General features: G+C 44.3%; 3 protein-coding genes across 4 annotated transcripts in view; 1 reads left to right on the top strand and 2 right to left on the bottom strand.

Moving 5' to 3' along the window:
- Positions 1-9: 9 nt before the first annotated feature.
- arhgef38 (Rho guanine nucleotide exchange factor (GEF) 38) lies at positions 10-12,426 on the bottom strand. The gene is made up of 14 exons (XM_076729600.1): positions 11,539-12,426; positions 6,923-7,107; positions 6,698-6,815; positions 6,463-6,610; positions 6,339-6,356; positions 5,945-6,144; positions 5,717-5,850; positions 5,350-5,454; positions 5,141-5,260; positions 3,927-4,295; positions 3,704-3,841; positions 3,020-3,221; positions 1,600-1,880; positions 10-601 (listed from the first exon to the last, which is right to left on the bottom strand). The coding sequence occupies exons 1-14, from the start codon at positions 11,747-11,749 to the stop codon at positions 419-421; spliced, it is 2,412 nt and encodes an 803-aa protein (XP_076585715.1). The 5' UTR covers positions 11,750-12,426; the 3' UTR covers positions 10-418.
- A 2,804-nt stretch (positions 12,427-15,230) lies between these two features.
- ppa2 (inorganic pyrophosphatase 2) lies at positions 15,231-19,598 on the top strand. Its single transcript, XM_076727704.1, has 12 exons — positions 15,231-15,479; positions 16,372-16,436; positions 16,545-16,589; positions 16,680-16,733; positions 17,170-17,289; positions 17,551-17,637; positions 17,733-17,859; positions 18,446-18,573; positions 18,702-18,787; positions 18,866-18,935; positions 19,043-19,082; positions 19,172-19,598. Exons 1-12 carry the CDS (start codon positions 15,293-15,295, stop codon positions 19,192-19,194), a joined length of 1,032 nt encoding a protein of 343 aa, XP_076583819.1. The 5' UTR covers positions 15,231-15,292; the 3' UTR covers positions 19,195-19,598.
- Positions 19,599-20,457: 859 nt separating this feature from the next.
- tet2 (tet methylcytosine dioxygenase 2) overlaps positions 20,458-25,863 on the bottom strand; it is a 28,574-nt gene continuing 23,168 nt past the window's right edge. The window contains exons 6-10 of one of the 2 annotated variants that reach the window (XM_076727703.1): positions 25,602-25,752; positions 25,425-25,514; positions 24,741-24,878; positions 24,177-24,531; positions 20,458-23,971 (exon numbers count right to left, since the gene is read on the bottom strand). In XM_076727703.1, coding sequence (XP_076583818.1) covers positions 22,599-23,971; positions 24,177-24,531; positions 24,741-24,878; positions 25,425-25,514; positions 25,602-25,752 — 2,107 coding nt within the window. In that variant the 3' untranslated portion in view covers positions 20,458-22,598. Of the gene's footprint in view, positions 23,972-24,176; positions 24,532-24,740; positions 24,879-25,424; positions 25,753-25,863 lie in introns of both variants that reach the window. The other variant, XM_076727702.1, reaches the window with a different exon arrangement.

Here is a 25,863-nt window from a genome sequence, read left to right as displayed (position 1 = left end):
ATTGTGTTCAATCAGGTGATCATGTTTATTCACGACGCTGCTCTTCAAATATAAACGATGACATAAATCTCTTCATTTCACATTCACATAAAACATAAACTTCATGTATTAACGGCTTCACATATAACTTCATCTGGACATCAGTTCACATATAAAATCATCTTCATGAATAAATCACTTCATTATCAATAGAAACTCGACAACACTGAAGTACAAAAAGTGCTCAGCACAGTGCCCTGACCCCCCCCCCCCAATCACTTCTATTCATCACAGATTATTGATCCCATTGGTGAGCTCTCTTCTTCTGAAGGCAACACAGATTCAACACTTTTGGTACGAGACGATCAAACCAGGTGACCGTGTATCATGTCTGGACCGTGTGGTTTTTCTGGCTCTGGAGTTCTGACGGTGCTTCTGTTTACGCGTAAGACATCCTGCCAAGGTAGTTGGCCGGGACGTATCCCCTCTGTCCGTTAGACTCGGCTAACCACCAGTCCTTGTTGCCTCCCAGGTCGGAGAACTGGAGGATGCGGACGTGCTGGTACTCCTGCAAGGTCAGCTCCTGGTCGCAGCGAGCTTGAAAGGCGTAGACGGCGTAAAACTGTGGACGGAGACACGAGTCAGACATAGTCAGAGGCCAAGAAAGTTTACAGCTGAACGATGAGACTTCAGTGCAGCTGACAGTTACACCATGGTTGAATGTAGCTGAGTACTTTTACTCAAGTGCACATTTGAGGTACTTGTACTTCACTTTTCACCACATTCCAGAGGGAAATACTGCACTTTTTACTTTACTACATCAATGTTAAAATTAAGTTACTAGTTAATTTACAAATTCAGTCACTTCTCTCTATCTTCACAATTATTTCAAACCAAACAATCAGTTATTGAAGAGAATAATCAAGATTAATCCATACTGACAATAATGCTTGAATAATGCTTGAGTCACAATAGTATAATGATATCTGAGAGTTTAAGTACTTTTGAGTACATTTACCTGATTGTATTTGTTCTACTTTCAGGGAGTGTATATTGTGGTATTAGTACTTTTACTTAATGAAAGGATCAGAATTTTTCCTCCAATACTGCTTTTGTTAGTAAATGGCAAATTAACTTTTCAGGTGTGTCTCCCTGTCCGTCCAGAAGGTGGCACTGTTCGTCCGCTTTCCACACGGACAGACGGTCACCTCCAGTCTTGATTTTCATTGGTTACAATCTACTGACCGTCGTCCACGTTTTCTATTTTAAGACACTGTTATGTCATGATGAAGATGCAGTGAGCCTGCTGGAGGCAGAGCGGCAGCATCGTCATCGTGTTCTTCAGCCCAGTTCAAGTCAGACAGACGCTGCGAAGCTCCAGGCTGCAGAACTTCTGCTCGTCCAGTCTGTGTGACTGACCCAGTTAAAGCTGCGAGGCTCGCTGAGCTGTTTTATTCTACTGGTTTTGTTTTGGTTTGTTCAAAGTGCACATCCTGCAGCTGTTCTGCAAAACCTTTCTGAGCTGAGCAAAGATTTTCTCTCCTGTGCCCATGAAGCAGTCCAGTGGTGAACACACACACACACACACACACACACACACACACACACACACACACACACCTGCTGAGCCTCAGTGTCCGGACTGTCCTCCAGGTCTTCGGGGCTCTCTGGCTCCCCCTGTAGTCCAGAGAGGATGGAGCTGCTGTCGGTGGTGTTGAGGTTGAAGCTGCGCAGGCTGCTGCTGCCGCTGCCTGACACAAACAGGCTGAGGTCGTCAAAGTCCTCGTCCACCATGGCAGGCGGCGGCTGCTGCTGCTCTCTGACCATCTGGCCTGCCCGCTGGGAGTCCCTCAGAGGGTTGTACGGCTTCAGGAAGGTGGAGTAGACGTAGCCCTGTGCACCTACAAGAGAGACAAAGAGGCAGTTTGTCAGGACAGACTCTGAGTCCATTTTAAATGGTTGTTTGAGGAAAACAAATCTCCCTTTTCTCGTGATATTTAGCCCTCTTTAATGATTTTTCTCATCATGTGCTATAATCACAAATCCATTCCCATCATATTTGGAAGGAGACAAATCTCAGACAGCAAAGCCCGGACAAAAAACAAACTATATTCTTTCATGATTTGGGCGAACTGATCTTTAAAATGTCTTCCTGTGAGGTAATTACAGAACACACTGTTCTTCACAGACGTTTTCCTGCCTCGTAAAAATAAACATGCATCATTTCTGTGGGATTAATGTGTGTTTAATATATGGGACTGTCTCACATTAAGGCTGTAATCTAAAGCTCGAGCGTTTGCTGACACAATCTTAAAACCGTGCGAGCGAACGCAGGAGTGTGTAAATATGAGGCGAGCATATTCATAGTGCTGAAATCAACAGAAGCAGGAACAACAACTTCCTGGGAATGCTTGTAATCCCAGAGGAAAAGACGAGCCTGTGAAGAGTGTACCGCGCACCAAGAAACATACACACACTCTTTTTTTTCTCAGCTCATAAAAAAAGAACTTGTTATTGCAGAGAACAGAGAGACACGCGAGCGGCATCTCTCCATCCTGTTTCTGAATACCCACAGGGAGAGGCTTTGTACTCTAAGTAACACTGCTTACAACGCGCCGCGGTTTGTTCCAAACAAGACGCTGGGATCTCAGGTTTCTCTGCGAGACGTGGAGGGGAGATGGAGACAAGCTATGGAGTTGGCCCTGTTGTGAGGCAACCATCTCCAGAGGCAGGCGAAGAGGTACCAGCAACCATGACATCACAGGAGCTCCTGGGACTGATCGTGATTCCGACTTGTTAGTGTCAGAAAGTAAAGTTTGGTGTGTCTGCACAGCCTCCGTCGTCTCATCGAGGCAGGTGTATTCACAGAGGAGACCTGTGCAGACCGTACCTGCACAGCATGGAGGCTGATGACTTCATTCACCTTGTGTGTCTTACATACGGAAAGCACCAGGAGCTGCCTCTGCTCCGAGGGGCTTTGTCCTTCTCTCTCACACACACACACACACACACACACACACACACACACACACACACTTGCCTCCGGTGTGAACCAGCCAGCGGCTGCTGCTGCCTAATGGGTCCGTGTCCTCCAGCAGGGCCACCAGCTCCCCCTCCAGCAGGCTGAGGTCCTGCTCCTGGCAGCCGTTGCACTTCCTCTTCAGCTGGTACAGACGGCTCAGCGGGTGCTCCGCCAGCAGCCGGGCGCGCTGCTCCTCGGTCTGATGCTGCACCTCCGGCATCTGGAGGACGACACAGCACATTTTGTGTTGGTGTGATGATCTGAAGTGGGTCAGGTGTGGGCACATGAAGGCATGTTGCTGGGTGTCAATGTACGAAGCTATTCTTTGGAGAGTGAGGGGTGATACGCTCGTGCGGAAGCAGTTTCAAAAGATCTACTGACGTGTCCAAACACGAGCACGCCCTACAGGTGTGCGGGCATACTGTGTGCGGGGGGGTTGATACCTGGTGGAGCTGTGGGTTACTGAGTGTCCTGCTCGTCACAGCCTGGAGCTGTTCTCAGTGCCTGCTTTTGATAAGACTCATAGCTGCTTAGAACTGGTTCACAGCATGTTGAAGGCTCCCTGTGTGGGGTTTGTGTTTAACCCTGGACTCTATGAGAAGTTTGCCTTGGTACAACTGAGCAGGGACCCAAACAGCACTATAATGAGTTTTTTAGTCGCTAGATGTGAGTGATCTGTTGTGGATTACTTCCACTTGTTACCGTTATTTTCTTGTCTCGCTGCCTCTCGAAGCTGACTTTTCGCTCCATTAACTTCTGTGCGTTGTCTTTGACAAACGTCAGATTGTTCAGCTCTTCCATGATGCAGTTCTGCACCTCAGCGATGTTTGACAGTGGAGCCTGAAAAGGTGACAGATTTTAGTTTGAATATTCAACAAGAGTAAAGATAGACTGTGTTTAATATGTGTGTGTGAGGGATCCTCACTGGCAGCTGCTGTATGGACGGGGAACACAGCAGGATTTGGTCCATCAGCCCTCTGAGCAGAGCCACCAGGTACACCACACAGTTGGTCAGGATGGTATGGGCGGCCATGTTGAACCGCTGCAACTCCTCCACAAGCAAGGCGTTGAGAGCTTCGTAGTCCCTCCTGGCAGGACCGGACGGGTCTTCTGAGACCAGTGAGGGAGAGGAAGCGCTGGTAGATGACAGGGATGAAAAAGAAGAAGAGCGCTCCAACCGGCTGCAGTAATCCAGCAGTTTGTCATATCGCTTCTGGATGAGCTTCTGCGGGGCCGTGAACATGCCCTGCAGGGCGGAGAGGGGGGCGAGGACCAAGCGCTCCATTCTGTTTTTCTGGAGGAGGAAGTCAATGAGGTGGCAGGAGATGAATAGAGGCGTCCAGCATTAGTCTACCCATGTGTTCTGAATTCTGTGCACACAAACCGGAACTTTAACTGTACTTTTTAAAGTGATGTAAGATCTATTAAACGTCTTGCTCTTAGTATGCAGCAGTGTCTCTAATTCAGAACAGTCTTCTCCACGGGGAATCACTACAGCATGCCTTAACATTAATCTTCAGCACGTAACAACAACACAGCTCCATTTGCATGCAGACAATCGAGAGGCGGTGATAGTGTTCAGCTTACAGTCAGACTTCAGCAGACGAAACAGATGTGAGGGGTAGTACTACACATGAAGTAAAAAGATGTGTTTCTTCAGTGAGAATGTTCTGAAAGCGTCTATCAGTTACAGCTGCCATGTTTTGATTATAACAGACGCAATGAAACCTTTTCATGTCGGTTGCTTTTCTTCTCAGAGCACATGTGTCTTTGTGTTAACACTTATTTTGTAAAGCTCATTAAAGAGTTTGAGGCGGCGACAAACTGCTGCGACACACAGAGTCTCATTCAAAGGTGGAGTTATCTCCAACCATCCACAGAGAGGAGGGGAGGAGAGGGAAGCTGGCAGGAAGGTTAGAGGCGCACAGGAAGAGGACTAATACAATGGACAGAAGACAGGTAGCTACGGGCAAAGTGACAGATGACGGTTCACTGGAGGGTGAACGGGAGGTCGTGCAGGGACGGCAAGGACAGATACCAATATTCAGGGAAGACGGATAAGACGGACAGGGAAGGAAATTATACCCTGAATAAAACCAATAGCATTTTGGGGTGAAGTGCAGTAAAGGCCACACTTACAAAGTGCTTATAGGGGTCGTTTCCGTTCCTGTGCAGTGAGCCGTTTGTGCCATTTTTGGTGGGCTCCTTGATGATGTTCTCCATGTCCTGGACATTCTGCACAGCCACAGACACCATCTCCTGCAGCAAAGACACCGAGAACAGAGTCTCAGTGAATGTTTTAAACCATTAAAACGTGTGTTTCAATGCAGCAGCTGACATGTACGCACCTGAGCGTGCTGCAGGTAGCACTGAACATTCCTGACCAGCTGCCTCACGGCCTTCTCCAGACTCCTGAACAGCTTCTCCTCTCGGTCAAACACTTCATCTCTCACCTACAGACAGAACACTTTAAATATGTCATCTAAAAGGCGGATGAGTATCAGTGATGCTTTGCCTTACTCAGATGTGATTCTGCATGCAAAGATGACACGAAACAGCAATGTGTGTAACAATAATGCACCTTCAGGCCAGAAAACGTGATTTCACTTAAAGTTTAAAAGTCCTCAAGCCTCATAACTTTTATTCCATGCACTTCTTTTCATTGCAGATGCACTGGGTGCTGACTGAACTCTGAAGTTACTTGTGTTTTTTCACCTGTGGTTCAACTCCAGTGAGGATCTTGAGGTAGCCAGCAAACCTGTCGCCTTTCTTCCGGATAGAGTGGATGTTGAACTTGTGCAGTTTGCCCCTCAGTGTTCCTTCATCTTCCAGCCTCTTATACTTCATAACTGAGGGTGAACAGGAATATGGAAACGAGTTGAAAGAATTTACATTTCGAAATAGACAGGAGGCAAAATCATCTGCTAAGTGATGAATATGGACCTATGTCCTTGCGCCTCTTGAACTCGTTGATGTTAACGTTGATGATCTTGGCGGCAGTGAACGCCTCCTGCAGGGGCCGGTAGTCAGGGTGGTCTTCAGGTGTGGCCTGCCACAGCTCCCCGAGCAGCAGCGGGTACTTCATGATCCTCTGCACCGGTTTGATGAGCAGTGAACCCATGTCTAGCAAGTTGGGTTTCCCTCTGTGCAAATGAAGTGTTCATAGAGAAAACAATGGTCAACATGAACCGTTCAGACCTGCAGGAAAGAGATTCAGAACGAAACAACAACATAACCAAAACTGCTGGAAGACAACAATCAGTATCTGTTGATGACAGTGTATTTAATATGGAATTCAGGATATTTCAGATGCCAGCATAAAGGTTTCATTACTTACTCTTGGTCATAGATTTTCCTGTAAAGACAAAGAGACACAGTCACCACAAAGATTACACACAGTAAATACAACAGTTCTACCATCAGGGAAGTTATTTGAGGAGTATCTGGAGGAAGTGACCTACTTCAGCGCTAACACACACGTGGTGAAATGTTGCTTTATTTCTTCCTCTTTCTCGTACGCTTTGAGCGACATGTTGGCATCATCATGGTGGTAACAGTAAATCTTATACACATCCTCTAAAGCTGCCTTCGCCTGGATGAACACTTCACCTTCGGATAAAAATGGGACATGAGATTAACCAGAGCAGCAAAAGGTCAAGAAGTCATTAAATCAGGCATGAGTCAGAATGGCATTACCTATGACAACGGCCTCCTGGTCAGGGTCAGCCATGGCCTCGTGCAGCCTGTGGAGCAGCGCTGCAGATACCTCACACACTGTCTCCATGTTGGTGAACAGCCTGTCTACATCCACGACCTAACAGAGGATCAGGAAACTGAGGTGAAACGACGGTTCGAACATCCCTGAATCCTCATTTTAAAAGAACCGTCGGATACTTCAGTGGAGAGGTGAAAAGCATCCACCTGCAGATTTCTCAGAGGCTGGACCACCTCTCTGATGCACAGCTCCAGGTCTGTGAGGAAGTCCTTCTCAGTCTGCACCAGCTCCTGAATGACCTTCGCCCTGCGGCTCATCTTCCTCAAACGGACCTCCTCTGGGTCCAGTGCTGGCGAGGGGGGTGTGGACAGGTCGAGCGGCGTCATTTTCTCTGAGAAAAGACGTCATTATGAAATTACTATAAAACTAGAGGAGCAGAATCAGCGGAGTGAATATCTGTCAGGTGTCTGGGCAGCGTCAAATACGGCAGCGGCCCTTTCCTGCCAGCTGATCTACAGGCCGTCCAGCGGTTAGCAGCCATCGATGGCGGAATACAACACAGCAGCCAATAAAAGAGGTTCTTCAGAAATTGTTAACCACTCAGGGACCCTTGAGCGTAAAGTCATCAACATGCACAATAAATATTAGACTGATGAGTCCAGTAGACACGGACAGACGCTCAAAGACATGATCGCTCCTGGTTCACACCTGGCAGAGATAATAAAAATAAGCTCAGGTGTGATTCTCAGTCACGGCGTCGTGTCCCGCAGACGGTATGGAAAGCTGATGAGGTCATTATTCGTCTCCTTTTCCCGCCATTTGACGTTTTATGTTAGTGTAGTTTAATATTTTAATATTTCCAGTTGGCAGTAGAGCAGCACACATGTATGTGTATATGTATCCAGGACTGAAATTAAATATTTGATTCTGCTGGAAAAGTATTGTTATATTATTATTAACAGATGTCTGAAACATTGGATGGCAGGAGAAGATGAATCATGACCTCACTGGCGTTCCATACTATTACAGCACCTGTGCTAATGAGTCATCCAGGTCACACAGGGACATAGAAAACTGGCGAAGATGTGAGTGAACCCACATTTTGCTGAAAATCTGCAATTTCCTCAAAACTGTATGTTTTTGCCAGCATTTCAAGCCATCTGTGGCACAGTTTGGAGCACGCTGGTAAACACTTCGGCCCCGTGGGCTGTGCACGCTCGGAAAAACCTACATCTCTTCTAACACATCCACTTGATGCCCTTAGCAGCCATTTACATCACGGTCGTTCACAATGATCTAATTATTTTGACTGGAGCGCCAAAAGGCCTCACTTAACATGCCAGTCAGGCGCACTTCTCTTTTTTTTATTGCTCTGCCGCCTAATCAGTCTGTGGCTGCTCTGCGCTTTGCATGGCAGTGTCTGTTCAGGGAAGAGTGATGCTTCCTCGCTGCCTAATCGACGCTACACACCGCTTCCTTCTCTGGGGGGAGGAAGAGTGATGAAGAGCGAGAGGGGTGGAGGGAGGGGGGCGGAGGCCTGTGAGGCTCGTGTCAGGTTACGGAACTAATCATGCCGCTGATGTAATGCTACGGCGTGCTCAGGCATTCCATCTGCTCAGGCTGGGAGTGTGTGTGCGTGTGATTAACACACACCGTATGCAAGGACACACACACACTGACACAGGGATACACACACACACACACACACACACACACACACACACACAGTCGTGTTCCCACTATTTTTGAGGACATTACACAGACTTACATTCATTCCTGGAGACTTACACTAACCTTAACCTTAACCCAAGTCTTCACCCTCATATTTAATGATTTACATTTCAGGGACTCGTATTTTGTCTGCATAAGGAAGGCGAGTCCCCACAACGTGACTGTGTGAACATATTTACATCCTCACAACATGAGTAACACATAGAGGTAAACGTGGGTAAGATCTGATTAGAAAGACATTATTGACAGCATATTTAGCAGCACTCAAGGCATCATTTGCAAAAGAACACCACACGTTAGCAAATCTGGTTAATGATTGGTCCAGTCACACACCTGGCATGTGTGTGTGCTCTCATTGGTATAATTCTTGATTTAGACCAGATCTTGTTTTTTTGGACATGATAAGCAAAGCAGGATAGAAGGTCATGAAGTTTCCTTAGAAAATCTTTTATTTTTTGTTGGAGGCACCAGAGATGAAAAGCTGCAGATGCATTGAACGGCACAGTGTCGCCACGAGGGGAAGATAGGAAGAAATGGCCGCCTTTGCTGAAGCTGCACTGAGCAGATCAGGTGTTTCTCCTCCTCATGAGCGCAGCACTGTGCGGGTTGTGGCTCACTCTGGCAGAGATCTGATCACATCCTGCATGAAACACTGCTTCCAGGTACAGCTTGCATCTTTCTTTTCCTGAGATCCAGGAGTTAAATGAACACCTGCAGAGGTGACTCAGTGCCTGTCAGCAAAGACGGAGCGTCAACAGTGTGGCAGGTAAAGCTGCTAAAGAATCACAGTTTTCTTCTGACTTCAGCGTCTTTGATTGTATCAGCAGAGAAGAAATGTTGGGTAAACTGAGCGTGTACAGCATCATAAGACCGAACTGTGCGCTCATAAGCTTTTCCCTTCAGCAGTTATTAATTAACTTGTCAGCGCCTGATAATACTTCAAGAAATAGATACGATTATCTGTTGTGTGAGTCTAATGAAGCTTCGGGATAAATCCCTGTTAATATATTTCTGCCCTGTGGGATAACATTTTTCATTATAGGACGTCAGAGAGACTGTTTAATATGTGGAAATGTTACGTAAAAGAGGTATGACATTCATGCAGCTGCAGCATCCTGACATATCACATGTCCACAGCGTCTCCGGAGCCACTGAAAGCCTCCACCCGTGAGAAAGAGAGCAGGTGAGGCTCAGTGAGCTGAAGCTTGTTCTGTTTTTCATCTATTTTCAGCTCTTCGCATCGTCACGTTTTACTGCAACATTTTCCTGCCACTGTACAAAAAACCTACAAAATTCAAAGCTCTAAATGAAAGATAAAAAAGGTGATGAAATGTTATAAATTCAGGACTCAGCAGAGGACCTCAGAGCGTGCTGACTTATCCATCCACCAGCATTATGTCTGGTGAGCTATGGTTGCACAGGAGTTCCCATGAAAGTGGATACAGGCCTTTTCACCATTCAGCCCGCTGAAAGGGATCCAGCAGACAGAATACAAGGCACGCCGTATCGAGTGTCGCCGTCAAGAAAAATGACACGTCAGACTTCACCACACAGCGAAGTGCACAATGGGATTTTATCACCAAGAATACAGGAGCACATTTCCAATAAAGGCCGCTGGAATCGAAGGAATGTCTGTAAAAAATCTGGACATTTACTGTTCATTGTGTTTAGAATTCAATGCAGTAAAGGTGACGCACACACTCTCTCACACACACACACACACACACACACACACACACACACACACACACACACACACACAGTGAGAAAGAGTTCCTCCCTCAAACAATATGAGCCCGTGCCAATGTTTTGAATAAACATATGAGGATATTTGGTTTATTACTGTCCCTTTATGGACGTGTTTCCTGGTAAATCATTGGCAGAACCTTTACATTCAGTGACAGTCAATAATTGGACATGTGGATGTCATGTTGCCATGGTTACGTGGCTCCATCAACCTGTCAGACAAGCAGGTGAGAGCAGACTGTCGAGCAGCAGCTCACATGTTTCCTCTTTCAGTGAAGTCATCGCTCTGTCAATATTTGCAATGGTAATACTGCAGTAAATATGTCGTCCTGCCTGAGAGCTGTGAGGGGAGAGTGGTTTACTGAAAACAGGCCCAACCCCGCCTGCCGTGATGCAGGTTGGTCAAGAAAACACAGAGTACAAAGGAGGAGAAAGTGAGTCTGTATCAGGTAAACAAAGCAGCTGCTGACAAGGCGAGTGTGAGTGTGTGTGTGTGTGTGTGTGTGTGTGTGTGTGTGTGAGCGAGCGATCTGATCAGAACAGCGCAGAGCCAGAAGTAGGTTACACTTTGCTATTTTAGCAAAGGTGCCACACGCACTGTGTCATGTGATGTGCGTTGCTCACAGGACAGGAAGCTGAAGGAACGAGTGGCACAGGACAGGCCGCCTGCTGAGAGCGAGCTCTGATGGTGAGCCGCCGCAGACGCCGTGATGGCAGTCATTTTGCCTGAAGGGCAGCATTCCCCGTCACTGACTTCACCCAGCGGACAGGTGAAGCCAGTTTTCCTGAAACGTGGACGTGTGTGCGTCTGTGAGAAGGCTGTGTCAGCGTCTGTGATGAGGTAACACGCGTCTGGATGAAGGATTCTCACTTTCTGGGTCAAACAGCGCGAACGTTTCGATGTTCACCACGAAGCAAACTGTGAGACGGACACTGAAACTCCTTCGCTCCTTCTAATCTGTAAATCCCTCCTCACACCTCACTGCCGTGCAGGCCTTGTTTACCTGCTGGCCTGGAACACTTTTAAAGCCACTCCTCTGTGCCTGAGTTCGGAGCCCAGTTTGCATATGTGGCTTCGTCCCAGTGGGAGTATCTCCTGCTCGGCACATAGTAACACAACAGGTGCTTGGTATCCAGAACTATGGAGGAGCGCGTTCTCTATGTGTGTGTTGAAGACATGAATGCGTCCTCCTACGGTCCATCTAGAGTGGACACCCTTGTCTAATAGTCCCCCCAGCTGGCGTCTTATCAACAAGTCTGTAATGTAAAGAGTTGAGTGTTGTCTCACGTGTGTGCAGATTGTTGCCATAGTTTTGACCCCTGGGGAGGTCATTAGCTGGTGTACCTTTAAGTTTAGCGCTGTACTCCGTCTTGTCAGACTGACTCCTCCTCACCAGCGTCCCCAGGTTGATGTCTCCTTTGGACGTGTCATCAGCCACGATAGTGTCCGTCTTTCTCCTCTCCAGGTAACGCAGGAACACGGGCCGGTTCCTCCTCTTTATGGTTTTGTCCTTCTCCTTCTCCCTCTCAGCCCCGCCGGCCTCGCTGGGATCCATGGTGAGGCTGTCAGCTCCTCTGGCGCCTCCAGACCGGTCGAGGAGAAAAGAAGGGGAAGAGAGAGGGACAGGAAGAGCAGGAAAGAAACAGAGAGAGCGAGCCTGGGAAGCACAACAGGTGTAATGTCCACTGTGCGCTGCCTGCCAGCTCTGCACAGGTGATCTAGCTCCTCCCCATGTCTACCTGTCACGAGAGCCGGGAGGCCACACCTCTGAGCTGCTGCTATGCTTCTTCCCTTCAGACCTTCACGATCCTCCAGGGAGACAAAGTGCTGAGATGCACTTTGTCTCCCTGGAGGACGGAGGAATGAAACCAGCCTCTCGAACTGACACCAGATGAAAACAGAACGTGTCCGAGACACAAACAAAACAAAAACACCAACGAGGAAGTCTTCACGGCCCGGTGCGTTAATTACACTCAGCGATACAGAGAGCTTTATATGATCAGTAAGTCAATATCTGAATGGAATAAATACTGTTTAACAAACCTCTGAACAAGCTGCAAGTAACAGAGTTAATGTGGAATAAATAAATGAAAGTAAATGGATTCAGCCATTCTTTGAAATAAGTGAAAGAAAATCAACATGCTCAGAAAAAACTTTCTTCCTTATACATAAATGCATCACTTCTATTTCTCACCTGTAAACTGACACGCACACATTCTCAAACCTGGTTCGACAGGTAATTCATCAACACGCACGCTGCCACAATGATTTCATGGTCATTGCAACCAGATACTGCGTTTCTTGCCAGAACAATGACTGGATGCATTTCCTCCATTGAACCAGGTAATGAGGGCATCCATTGTGTTTCCAGATCACCGTGCAGCGCGCTCGTATCACACCTGTTTAACTCCCATTGTTGGACGAGACGCACACGTTCGGCTCACCTCTGCATGTCAGCTGGTCACCAGCGTGAGAAATCATCCTCATTTTCTGTGTACTTAAGAAAATCTCAATAATTTAATCATTAATTGCTGAGTTTATCACCTCCTCTGTTAAACAAACACTTAAACTGTGTTCAAACACAGCAGACGTCACCGTCAGTGTTACATGACCAAAGAGGACTTGGTAAGGTGAACCGTACTGAACAATCGCTCACTCTGTACAAACAGGCAGGTGAGTGGAGACGTTGTCTTTCTGTCCATTGACAGCGTTTGTTTAAATGACATCATGTCAGTCAGGGCGTGGCGTTCTGAGAGAGACAAGTATACTCTTTCAAATTCATTCACAGCGAAGACGAAACGCTGAAATACGGTCATTAAACTTACACTGAGTCAAGCTTCATGTTATTTTTCTGAGAGCTGGTTTTAAATTCACTGTTTGGTCTTTAAAATGTCAGAAAATAGTAAAAATAAGCATCAAAATTTCCCAGAGAATAAGCCCGTTTTCATTAGTTAGCTGATAATTTATTTGACTCGTTGTTGATGCTTAATTATTCAAACTGAGACAATAATTGTCATCATTAAAAGCTTGTTCGGAAATGACTGCGCCCTCCTGCAGCACGTTTTCAGCCAATATTCTTAGAGTCAAACTGCTAAAAGACACGAATGCTAACAGAACCCATTTTTCAAAGCTCGCTCGGTGACGCAGAACAACACAGAGCTCCTTACTTCTTCAGCAGGAGGAGGAGGAGGAGGAAGAGGAGGCATCCAGGTGAGCTACAGGGAGGGGGGAAATAAAAACACACTCATGCCTGAAACTGTCTTTTACAGCCACATACTTTTACTGCTCGCCACTTGGGCGCCATCGCAGGCAGAGTTATGGCTGAGCGCTCGGCTTATGGGCCCTCTGACAGAGCCTGGAGGGACGCTCTTCTCATTTGGCTCTCAGATACATATTTTCCAAATCAGCACAGAGGTTAGAACCGATCAGACAGACATTTCAGCCCTCTGTGGACCCTCACATCATCCTGCCACAGCAGCCCAGTTCGCCACCCCTCCCCCATCGCTGTGTCTAGTCCTAGCACTTTGACCTTGACCACGACTGTCCAGTTTACAGGTTTACAGCACGTCGTGCTTTCTTGAGGCACGCGTTGAGTTTGTGCTCAGAGCAGTCAAAGCTCTTCAGCAACGGCATCAAAGGATGACATGCGCTTTTAATAAACCGGCTTTTTATGGCTGCCAGTACGTACGCAATTTGTTTGAACAGAGAGCAACATATACAGAACACATGACAGTAAAGGAAACACATCAAGGTGGCTGGGTGGGGTGTTTGCTGAGTGCACAATGGATACATATGGACTTTGATCTTATGATGTATTGTGCAGGTTTCCACTGACAAATCCATTCACGTCAGGTGAGAAAAACAAGAGCAGCCAGACATCAAGGCGAGAGCTCCAGGGACCTTTATGGTTGTTCTGAAAATGGAGGCCAAAGTCACCCAGAAAGGAGAAAATTATCCCTACACATATCCACCAAACATGGAAGAATAAAAGTCAAAATGTAAAAGCCTTGCGTTATTTTTATTTATTTATTTTTTTAATAAGAAAAATAAATAAATAAAACAGGAGAGAAAAGAAATTCATCAGGGATTAATTTCATTGTCTTGGATAATTCAGTGAGCCAAGAAATGTACAACGCTGCAAAGTTATGATGGAAAAGAGAAGTAACTTCCTGATGCAATGCATGCGTCAAAATAAAAGTCGACTGACACAAACCAAAATCTGTTTCCACAATATTCACATTAGGGATTAAAATATTGATTGGAGCGTGTGCCGTATACGTTTCTGTTGACTCCCCTGATCTTTCTTGTGGGTCTCTCGTACGAAGCATCTGAGCAAACATCCCACAAGAAGAAACATCGCAAAAGACTGCAGTGAAGCTTACGCTGCACATCCACAATCATCCACTCAGGACATCCCAGGAGCGTCCTACCAGCACCACCCTCAAACAAAAATATCAGTGTTTATGAACACATATTTCCACGTGCATAGTATTCAAAGCACCGTCATACTCCTTTCAGGTTAAACCCCTTTTCATTTATTTTTCAAACTAACTGTCTTTCCTCTAGCAGCATTACCAGATTTTTCATTTCACAGGCAGATTACCATTAAAGTCATATTTCCCAGGAAATTCATTTCCCCTAATTCAGTTCATGTTTTTCAGTCAAGTTTTATTTCATTTTACTGTGCATGACAATAAAATAAATAAACAAATAATGAATTAAGTATATACAGTTAATCATAATCTGTTTTACTGGTCAAGTACATGTGAACATTTAAGGAGTTTGACCCCAGTTTAAACGCTGCACTCAGTGTACTTGAATGGGGAAAAAAGGACATACAGCTAAAAAAAAAAAAGACTGAACAATAATATTACATGAATGATTAATGAACATAATTAATTTCTCATTAATGTAATCTAAATATTGTCCGTCACTGGGTGTTTTTAATGATTTATGATTTATAGCCTCAGCCAGTATCCCAACTGTAACGGCTTTTATTTTGAAAACCACTGACCGGAAACCTTGGCGTCACTCTGGCGGGCTTCACGGTGAGGAGGAAAACGGGAATCCGGAAGCGAGGGCAGCAGAAGCGTCCATAATGAGCGCGCTGCTGCTGCGCTGTTCGCCCGGCCGCCTGCTGACGGGGTTCGGCTCGTTTTCCGCTTCTCGGAGCAAACTCGTCACACAAGCAGCAGCGATGCCTCAGCGGTGTAATCTGAGAAAAACACACTTTCAAACGGAGGCGAGAGGACACCCCAATTCTCCTGACTACCGGATTTATTTTAGTAAGTTACCCATCGCTACCGTGGGGGAAACCGTGTGTGTCCCCTGAACCTCAGGCTTAGTCCATCTCAGTTCCAGGGTCCGGTGTCTGACCGGTAACCGCAGCTCGACCTCCGGGTCAAGGTAAACGTTTGACCTCAGAGCTGCGGGCTCGACGTGCGACATGGTGTACAGGTAGTGCGGTCAGAACTGAGCTAGTTTAAGAGTTAAAAGCCCGCCAATGTTAGCAAACAGCTGAAATAGTTCACGTGCAGAAAGAGAGGAAGATGTTTCACTGTGCATGCTGGTTTACTTCCGCCTGGGCGGTCACGTGGCAGTGACGACACAAACCCTTTATAAAAGAGGAAAATTGTATTAAAATTGTGCCACACGTACTGTGTCAGTTAAACTCATTAAATATTATAGTATTATTCTTGTTATTTAAGTAATGGTTCCATCCTGCTCCAGTATGAATACTGTGGCTGTGGTTTGACTGAGACCGCAGGTGTTTTCACCTGCAGCTTTTAAAGGCACAGTCTGTCCTTTCTGCTGCGAGGTCTCTCGATCAAAACAGTAACAGGAGTTTGATGGTGTCGTGAGGCAGCGTTGAATCATGGGAGTTGTTGTCTTCACTGTTAAACAGCCGTCTTTGTAGATGAAAACGAGTAATCGTGCCCCATCGCGAGTCAGCAACAGGAGTAACCAGCAGAGAGGCTGTTCGCCGACTTCTGTCCTCACTGTCTGACATGTCTGGTGTCTCCTTAGAGGTCAAAGGAGGCAAAGGGGACATGACGCCCCTTACAGGCGACCACATGAAATGCACCTTGGATGACACCTTGTCTTCTGGGACTTCACTGTGACGTTTTTATAAATATGGAGGTTTTATTTTTTTAACTGTTGTTTTGTTCGTCTTAGAAAACTCTGAAGGAAAATACGTCTCGCCGTTCCACGACATTCCACTTAAAGCAGAGACAGAGCAGGTGAATCTTTGACAGCAGGAGTTTGATAAAAGACTTTAAGAGAGTTTCAGTATTGAACTGAGTGAACATTCAAACCAGTAAGTCACTGATTTGTGTTTCCTTTAACAGGACAATGACGTGCCGGCTAAGAAACCCAAGAAGAATGAGAGCGAGGTACTCTCACATTCAATTGTCTGATGTCACTTTTACCTCCTGAAAGCGTTCCCAGCATGCACTGCACACAGCTTTCTTCTGTGCTCTCAGGTGCTCTTCAACATGGTTGTGGAGGTACCTCGATGGTCAAATGCTAAAATGGAGGTAAGGAGGCTGCAGACACGGTGCCTCAGACAAGAAACAACAAACCGGTCTGATTTTTCCACTGAGATGATGATGTTTAAGTAAAAACACTGAAGCCATTCATGAACAGGTTTAACCTTTAATCTAATGATGACACATTTTCCAAGAGTTTAACATTGCAGTAGGTTAAACCTGTTTTAATTAGAATATGATGAGCCCGATACTGACAGCACCAGCTGTAACAGACAGCTTTGAGGTAGTTTTACATGACGTTTTTGACTAAAAAGTCTCCAGTTAGTCGCCTTCTCTGGATCCAGTAGCCTGAAGATGCTGTTATTTAGCTAGCATAGCATTAGCCAGAAGCTAAGGCTTTGAGCATTGGACATAAATCAAATATACCTGAACACTGGCAAACGCATGCACCTCCGCACACCTTCATAATGGCTTTAATTTCCAGATTGCAACAAAGGAACCTCTGAACCCGATCAAACAAGACGTAAAGAAGGGAAAGCTGCGCTATGTTGCCAACGTATTTCCCCACAAAGGTTACATTTGGAACTATGGGGCACTCCCACAGGTGAGGAACCCGAACGCTATGAACGATCTGGGCTACATCAGAAGTGGAGTCATGAAGACTTTTTTGTTAAAGATCTTGTGCACGTGTCCGTCACCATCATGCTCTCGTCATTTAATTCTTGTCACTCACTGACTTTTACTTTTTTAATCCTAAACATCATTTAATTCAGTCTTTTCCTGCCTGAGCGCTTTCATATTTAGTTGAAAAGTTTGCGAGAAAATGTCGGTTTCTCACGTGTTTTCGAACTGTTCCTTGGAAAAGACCTGGGAGGACCCAAACCACCGAGACAAAGAGACAGAGTGCTGTGGTGATAATGATCCCATCGACGTCTGTGAGATCGGCTCTCAGGTGAGATGAGCGGATATATTATTTTAGGATGTTTTTTGTGCTGACTTTATATGCGCTGTTCAAAGTTAACTGCCGTCTATTGGTCCGTTCTTCAGGTGTGCTTTCCGGGTCAGGTGATCGAGGTGAAAGTACTCGGCATCTTGGCCATGATCGATGAGGGAGAAATGGACTGGAAGCTCATCGCTATCAACACGGACGATCCAGATGCCCCAAACCTGAACAGTGGGTGTTTCCCCCGGACAAATAACAAACGCGATGGTTTTATGATACTAGTATCAATGAAAGTGATGCAGAGACGTTTAAGACAAACTATAGTCCAGAACCTGTCAGACCTGCTTTGACCACACAACAGATTAACGTACCTGCACTTTTCACATTCAGGTGATTGATTTTGGAACAGAAAATGTTTCAGAAATCCTTGAGAAGTTCGTCTGCGCAGACAGCTCCAGCTCTCTGTACCCTCTGGAGTTTCTGTTGTCAACATGGCTTTGTTTACATTCAGTGTTTGTTTCCAACACATTGAGGGTGTCCTTCAGGACAAACATGTTATTTACAGTATTTTAAAACCTGTTCGTCCATATTTTCAAGCCTGCGTTATCCGCTGCATCCTTCTCCTGCTGTTGTTGTGATTTTTTTAATCCATTATAAATGTATCACCTGTTTGTTTATGTGTGTACATATGCAACACGATCTTATTTTTCTTTAAGATGACTGGAAGTGTAAACAGAACACAGATTCATGTTTAATTCATACAAATAAGGTGCAAAGTGGTGCGTAGTTCTTATTCTGTTTGGGGTGTTTTCCTCAGGCATCGAGGATGTCCGCAGGAGCCGGCCCGGTCATTTAGAGGCCACCGTCGACTGGTTCAGGAAATATAAGGTGCCCGATGGAAAGCCTGAGAACCAGTTTGGATTCAATGGACAGTTCAGAGACAAGGTACTGAGACCTTTGTAAGCACAGCAGATGGATAAGACTCGACTGTCTGTACACTGAGTCGCAGTCCGAACGGTGTCAGATTCAGAAATCCAAATGCCTTTTTCTCACGTTCTTCGTCCTTTTTGCAGGACTTTGCCGTTGAGATCATTAAGTCCACCCACGAGCACTGGAGGGCACTAGTGCAGAGGCAGACAAACAGTGCAGGAATCGCATGGTAAGCTGGTGGAGGTGAAACCGCTGCAGCATGTGTGTGTGAGACGAACGTCTAACGACTTTTTTCTTCTCCATCCAGCAAAAATATCTCCTGCTGTGAGAGCCCTTTCAGATGCAGTGAAGAAGAGAGCAGAGCTGTGGTCCAGTCGGTGAGGACCTCCGTACGCTGTTGTTCACAGTGATGATAGTAAACACAGTAATTGTACATGAAACTGTGTTTGTTTGGTAATTGTCACGTGTAACATCTGACACCCAGGCCCCTGCGTTTGGCGCTGCATATCCTGTCTCTCCAGAGGGTGAGTAAATAATGACATACCTTCACCAAATTTGGTTTTCTATTTTGACGGTTATGTTTTCATGTGATTCTAAATCCTCTCTTGCACAGTGGATAAGTGGCATTTTGTCTGAAGCCCTAAAGACAATATGGAAACCAACAAAACGTCTTAACGTCGTGTGAAGCAGCTGCATCTTGTGTATGCAGCTGCATTTATTTTTGCTAAGGACTCATTCTCACCTGTACAAAGTGCCATCTACGTCCAGTAACCTGCCGGAAAGAAAGGAAACGCTCACAGCCGGTAAATTGAAAATATGAGCCAGGGAAGATCTGTGCTTGTGTGATGTTGATTAAAGAACCAGGAGTGAGATGTGTTTTGTGTTTGGCCTTGTTTAAAACCGAAAGTCATGCTAATATGCTCTAATTTGCGTTTTAGACTGTATTCAGTTTGTCCTTGTAACCACAAACACAACACAGTTTGTATGTAAGAAGTAAAACATGGCTTCCTGTTTGGGTAAATAAAAAAATAAAGTGTGAACACGACATTTCCAGTTTCATCTGTAAGACCAACAATAATGCACAGAATTTGGATATTAGTATTAACTTGGAGTAACAAATCAAATTGCTTTAAATAAATATAAATTTTATTAAAAAAAACACCCACATCTCAGCAATATCAGGAATGATATAATAAACAGCTTTCAAATAAACTGCATTCATTACATTACAATACTTACAGTATTAATACCCATTCTTAATTCCATTTTTTGTAGCATACCAAACTTCAGGAGAACAAGGGAAGCCTTAAAAAATAAAATGACAAAAAGTTGCACATTTTTTTTTATACCTTTAGTGTCTAACTGCAAAAAGACCAAGTGTGTATCAACTGCTAGCTTAACCTTTGAGCTGAGCACATATAGTGAACTAGTTAAGCCCAGAAAGTCATTCAAGTAAAGTTGACTCACTCAGAAACACTCTGAAGCATCTTCAAGTATGGCTATGCTTTTAACCCGCTCTATCTTAGACACCTCGGCTTTCTTAACCACAACCTGCTACTGTAGCTGGGTCCTGTACAACGAAATTCAACATTTTTTATGTAGATTTATTTTAGAAAACTGGAACAGTTAAAAAAGAAAAGAAAAGAAAAGAAAACTAGAACTTCTAATATCTGAGCGAACAGGATGCTATAACTGTAAACATTGTCGCGACAGTGAGCATAAATTTACAAAGACTTCCTGGGTAATCTAACCATGATCATTCTTTTCACCTGAAAGAGCCAAAGGGGTTTTTAAAGATGTGACGAGGATTGCTGATAGAGGAGCTGTGGGTCACTTTGACAGAATGAGAAGAACTTACGTTGACATCAAAGAATGAGTTGTATTCCTGCAGTACAGGTTCTTGGTATGTACAATGTGACATAATTTATTTTTTTTAAACACATTTACAATCTGTTTAAATAAAACATTTTGTAATTCTTTATTACATATTTTTTTCCTGAAAAAGAAATGAAGTGCTTTCAGAAAATGAATATGTTGAAGAGTGGGGTGAGCTGTTACTATAATGACAGTCATTCCATTATATATCGCATTAATTAAATCAAATAGACAGGGAGGAGAAATCATACAATTGCTTAGTGGTTATAAATAAATTTAACTATACACAGGCACAAAGATGTGCAACTACGTTATCACTGCCCTGGTCTCGCCTCATAGCAAAAGCAAATACATTGTTTTTTTTTTTATTTAGTCAATATCATACTTTCCCTTTAGTCAACTCAGTGCATATATGTTCAAATTACTTTTAAAACATTACCACCATCTTACTAGCTAAAATATGCGTTAAAAGATTGCAGGAAAGCATCTTTTTCCTCACAAAATAATTTTTGTCTGAAGTATAGAGTCGGATTCAGGATGCAATGCAAAAACCCGAATGAGAGAAAGACAAGATGAATACAGGCGATGAAGATGTACACAAAGTTGAATTGACATTAGAAATGTCCCTGATTTTACAGTAACATCAAAGATTCAAATTCAAGTAATACTTTCTACCAGATTGATAAGAAAGTAAGAAATGAACTTGTATGCCTTTTGGTGGCCTGAAGTTTAACTGTTATTAACAATTTGAAAGTAATATACAAAGGAAGAAAGAAAAATATGTTATAATCCTATTGCCAAACTAGTTTTGAGGTATATGACAGGTTTGTACTGTACATTATTTAAAAGCCTTCTCACTGCCCAAAGAGTCTCACATTGTATGTTTCTAGTAGGTTGAATAGCACCTCATGATATAAAATCAGTTGAAACCCAAAGAAATACAATGAAATAGGCTGTTAGCATTCTTTACAACACAAAATCTATAACAGTAATTCCAAAAAGGGAAATTAACTTACTGTACAAATCTCACCTGTTTATCTTACAGTTAGATTGCAATAATTAAAGACCCCACAGCAAGCCAGCTGCCCTCTGAAACTGACGCTGAGCTTACCCTGTTTCATGTTCCTCAGTGTATAAAAAGCACATTTACTAAGCACCACAGACATAAAACTACATGTAATATTCACAGTCCAGGTTTGTTAAATGAACCTAAGGTAAGGAACATTAAAAACAGTCGCTGACAACAAAGTAAACCTGGAAAAAAAATAAAAATAAACCAAACACATTATTTTTTTTTGCCTCAAAATGTTAAAAATGCACCATTAGAATGGCTCAATTTACAGTATAAATGACATAGAAAGAGCACCAACACAATGACAATTTAAAAAATCTTTTTGCATGAACTTGAAACAGTTTCTTGGATTGCTCATACAACCCACTGTTATAAATCCATCAATTTAATTCTAGTGATGCTTAGATATGAGTTACTTTCAATGCAGCTATATAACCAGATTTTATTATTTAAATTTATTACCAAAACATTTAACTTTAATTTAACATTTAACTTTTATTATCAAAAAGTGCTCTAAGAAACACTGACTTGCCAAAAACCATTATGATGCTGATGATTTGACAGTGGGATGAAATTTTCAGTGTCCTGTTGACGTAAGTCATTGAGTGTCACTCGTAGAGTGTCTTCTGGTTATAGTGTGAAGGCATTTGAATTAAAATAAATGGTAATAAGCACACACTTTAGCACCGTGAATGTTGCCATTTACAAAGTCAGTGTTTTATGCCAAGATGACATCTCCAAATTTTTTTAAGAAAAATAAAGCCAACAAAAATGAAACTTTGTTTCCATTAAAAATAGGTCCTTATGTATCAGACTGAAAGCACCAGAGATTTTGACAGTGTGTATCTTGCAAAAGTTGCCAAACAAAAATAAATACATCCTTAGTATGGTCAACTAGTAAAGCTTGATTGTTAAAGAGGTGAAAGACCTGATGTGAAAGGTGATTTATATCTCATCTGATCACAAGTTCCTTGTTCAACACATCACTTTTGATAACCTTACGGATGGGAAGGAGTGTATAGTTGAGGCCAGTGGTGCTTGTGGTCTTTGTCATAAATAGAGCACCTTCAGTTGTCTTCTTCATGAATGTTTTCTACACAAACTGACTGTAAGGCCCTGTGACCTTGGTGAAGGCGTACGGAGATGTACTGACATAGGTGTTCGTTGTGCACGACAAGGACCCCTCCATTAGTGCCTGGATAAAACGCTTGTAAGGAGGCTCCCCGGTGGCTTCTGATGACTCTGAATGCTCACGCTTCACCCCCCTCTTGCTGCCCTTGCTAGGTGTCCCCTCACCACCATTCCTTTCTGCGTCTTCCTCCTTCTCTCGAGCCTTCTCTGCCATCTTGGCCTCCCACAGTGCCAAACCATGCTTGGCTTCATTCATATTTTTGTGCTGGTAGAAGACCAAGGAGATGCGTGTTGGGTGGTTGCGGTCTGGGTTTTTAAGGGGCGTTGTGGCATGAAGCTCCCGCTTTGCACACTCAATGAGGACTGAGCCGTGGCTTGGTGCCACTGCTACACCACCAATGTCAGGGTCCAAGAAGTTGTGCTCATTGTCTGACCACATCTCGGGCTTTTGTGGGGTTGTGGGTGTCTGTGGTGTTCCAGGCTCCTGCTTAATATCAGAGACCATGAGCCTCCCATTCGGCAGACCTACCCCTGACTGTGTTTCAGGGTTTAAACACCCACCACTTAACTGAGCAGAAAGCATCTGTGGGCGAGGTATGCCCATCTCTGTCTTTATTTGCATATGGAAAGGATCTTGACCTGGGGGTAAGATTTGAGGGCTCCGAGAGAGGTATGGATTTGGGTATGCTCCAAACTGATTGCCTTTGCTCACAGCAGCTGTATAATCTAGACCTCCATGGGCTGAGGGTGCTCTTGAGAGAGGGTCCATGAACTGGGGATCTGAGGCTCCATTGGGGCCATAAGGGGTATACGATCTCATGGGGTGAACTGGCCTCATGCTGCAGGCATTGTAACCATTGACCTGTAAACCTGGCTCACCATACCTTGGTGGATAATTGACGCCATAACGTTGATGTGCACTGTACTGCTGCTCTGAGTAAAGCGCTGGTTGCTGTTGTCGATACACGTCCAGGTGCTTTGGGTTCGAAGCATAGAATGGATGGTAATTGTCAAGGGGCATTCCTCCGTTACATTGATAACCTGGGTATGGGCGATTTGATCCATTAATGTAAGAGTTTGGTACATGGAGCGGGGAGGGGTAAGAGCTAGCTGGTGTTGGTGGCTGAGGGGGATATGTGCTGCCTGGCTTGGAAGTGCTTGGAAAAGACCCAGGGTGGTTGGGGAACCTGGGGTAGTTGGCTGCATTTGTTGAGCCAGGATAAGGGGGGAGAATGCCCTGGTGCTGTTGTTGTTGTAGTTGCTGATGATGGGCCCCAAGGGGGTGTGTAGGCTGACCTGACTGAAGGGTTGCCCCCACAGCACCTGGAATATATCCTAGAAAACAAAAACCACAAAAGATAAAGACCTAAGCAGCAGCGATCAAATTACACAAATTTTCAATCTGTCAAACTGTCTTTTTGTCAAATCATTGCTCTTTGGTTCTTCCTTGTTAATTTAGTGTGTTCAGAACATGTCCCTACAAAGAAAGAAATATTTAATATATAGTTTATGAAATGTGTCAGAATAAATGTTATCCTACCTGCCATAGGAGTGCTCTTAGCAGTATGCTCATAAGTGCCAGCTTTTGACTTGGCCAGGAGGGCCTTCTCTGCCCTATCATTAGCGTTGTCAAGCATGGCATTCTTGTTGGCAGCTGCTTTCTTAGCATCCAGCTTTTTTTGCCGGCAAGACTTGGCGGGTTCCGCAAGCATGCGCACCTGGCGGCGGAAGGCACTGAGGACTTGGATAGCACCTGACTTGATCTTTTCTTGCTGACCCTCCTCACTGCCAAATTCGTCAGTGCTGGAAGCCTTGTAAAGAGGCAGTACGTGGAGCTGCTCATCATCTGGTATCTTTCCAATCTCCCGGTTATCCTCACTTGTTAATGTGCACACCTGGAAAAACAGTGTGAGTTAAATACCCTCTGTTGGGGATGTCACCAAAGTTAAATAACAAATCTACTTTTGTTATTCATGAATGTTTTAAAGTCATGCTTCAATTGGATGTTAAGGCATAGTTTGATGTGTCGTTTGGGTTCCTGTATCTATTCCTCAAACAAATACAACATAGAAAGATATATATACATTTCCCAAGTTCTGCTTACCACAGTGCTACCACCCTGCATGTTGTGGAGGTCTCTGTGAGCGTGGGCACAGAAGTCCAGACAAGCAGTGACCCCAGAGAAGGGACGACCTTCCTTGAGCCCCAGACGACAGTCTGGTGCCCTGTGTTCATGTTCCACCTATGTCCAGGAACAAAAGGAAGTACACTGAATGCAATATTGAGAGTTTCTGCAGGTCATTAAAGAATGTTGTTGAAGAATCTTTCTGAAACTACTTTATCATGTCAATACTTTGAGAAATAACCCATGCACAGTCTAAGGTTTGACCTATTTATTGTTGTAATAATTCCTGTGTGCAAGTTGTATTACTCACATTTTATTTGTATATACTGTGAGTTAAAATCATGCTTGGTTTAGATTCAAGCTGAAAATCAGTTGCCTTTTGAGAGAAAAAAAAATTCTAATAAAAATAAATTTGTGGCTCAGGAGGTAGAGTGGTTGTCTGCCAATCAGGAAGTCGGTGGTTCGATCCCTGGCCTTGGCAGTCCACATGCTGAAGTAACCTTGGGCAAGATACTGAACCCCAAAACTGCCCCCGATGCTGTGCCATCGGTGTGTGAATTCATATGTACGTCACTTTGGATAACAGTGTCAGCCAAATGACTAATTGTAATTGTAAAATCATTAAGATGGCAAGCCATCTAAACAGTGTCCATATATACTCACTTGGTTTCCATAAGCTTCAGGTGCCAAAGTCTTATACAATGGTGCCAATAAGGTTGCCAGATTTTGAAAGTTTTGCTCTACTTTTTCTTCCTGAAAGACAAAAATTTCTAGTGTTGTTACTTTAGTCAGGATATTAAGGTAACCATGGTGCACACACACAATATTGATATGAAATACCTCTTTTACATCATCTCCTAGTAGTTTGAATTTTCTTGGTATTTTGCTCCGGGCAAATTTGCAGCCATTGTAGTACATACTCCAGGAGCACCCAAAGGAGAAAGATGCTCCACAGGCATCAGGATCTAACCCTTGGCATGCACAGGTCCTCCTGAGGGGTGTTGACAAATATGTGATTGTTAGCCAGAATTGATGACAGAATGAAATTGTGAAACTTTTTGACATGATGCATGAGCAGAAACTAATGATCTGGTGGGGGAAG

The sequence above is a fragment of the Chaetodon auriga genome, chromosome 4 (assembly GCF_051107435.1).
Source record: "Chaetodon auriga isolate fChaAug3 chromosome 4, fChaAug3.hap1, whole genome shotgun sequence".
Lineage (NCBI taxonomy): Eukaryota > Metazoa > Chordata > Actinopteri > Chaetodontiformes > Chaetodontidae > Chaetodon > Chaetodon auriga.
This window is presented reverse-complemented; position numbering and strand designations above follow the sequence as displayed.

Excerpts from the sequence above, each read along its gene's own strand:
- arhgef38 (XM_076729600.1), bottom strand. The coding sequence starts at position 11,749 with ATGGATCCCAGCGAGGCCGGCGGGGCTGAGAGGGAGAAGGAGAAGGAC. Across the intron at positions 5,851-5,944 it reads CAAGAGGCGCAAGGACATAG|TTATGAAGTATAAGAGGCTG; the intron begins GTCCATATTCAT and ends GTTCACCCTCAG. Across the intron at positions 602-1,599 it reads CGGACACTGAGGCTCAGCAG|TTTTACGCCGTCTACGCCTT; the intron begins GTGTGTGTGTGT and ends CTCCGTCCACAG.
- ppa2 (XM_076727704.1), top strand. The coding sequence starts at position 15,293 with ATGAGCGCGCTGCTGCTGCGCTGTTCGCCCGGCCGCCTGCTGACGGGG. Across the intron at positions 17,290-17,550 it reads ACTATGGGGCACTCCCACAG|ACCTGGGAGGACCCAAACCA; the intron begins GTGAGGAACCCG and ends TCCTTGGAAAAG. Across the intron at positions 17,638-17,732 it reads TCTGTGAGATCGGCTCTCAG|GTGTGCTTTCCGGGTCAGGT; the intron begins GTGAGATGAGCG and ends TCCGTTCTTCAG.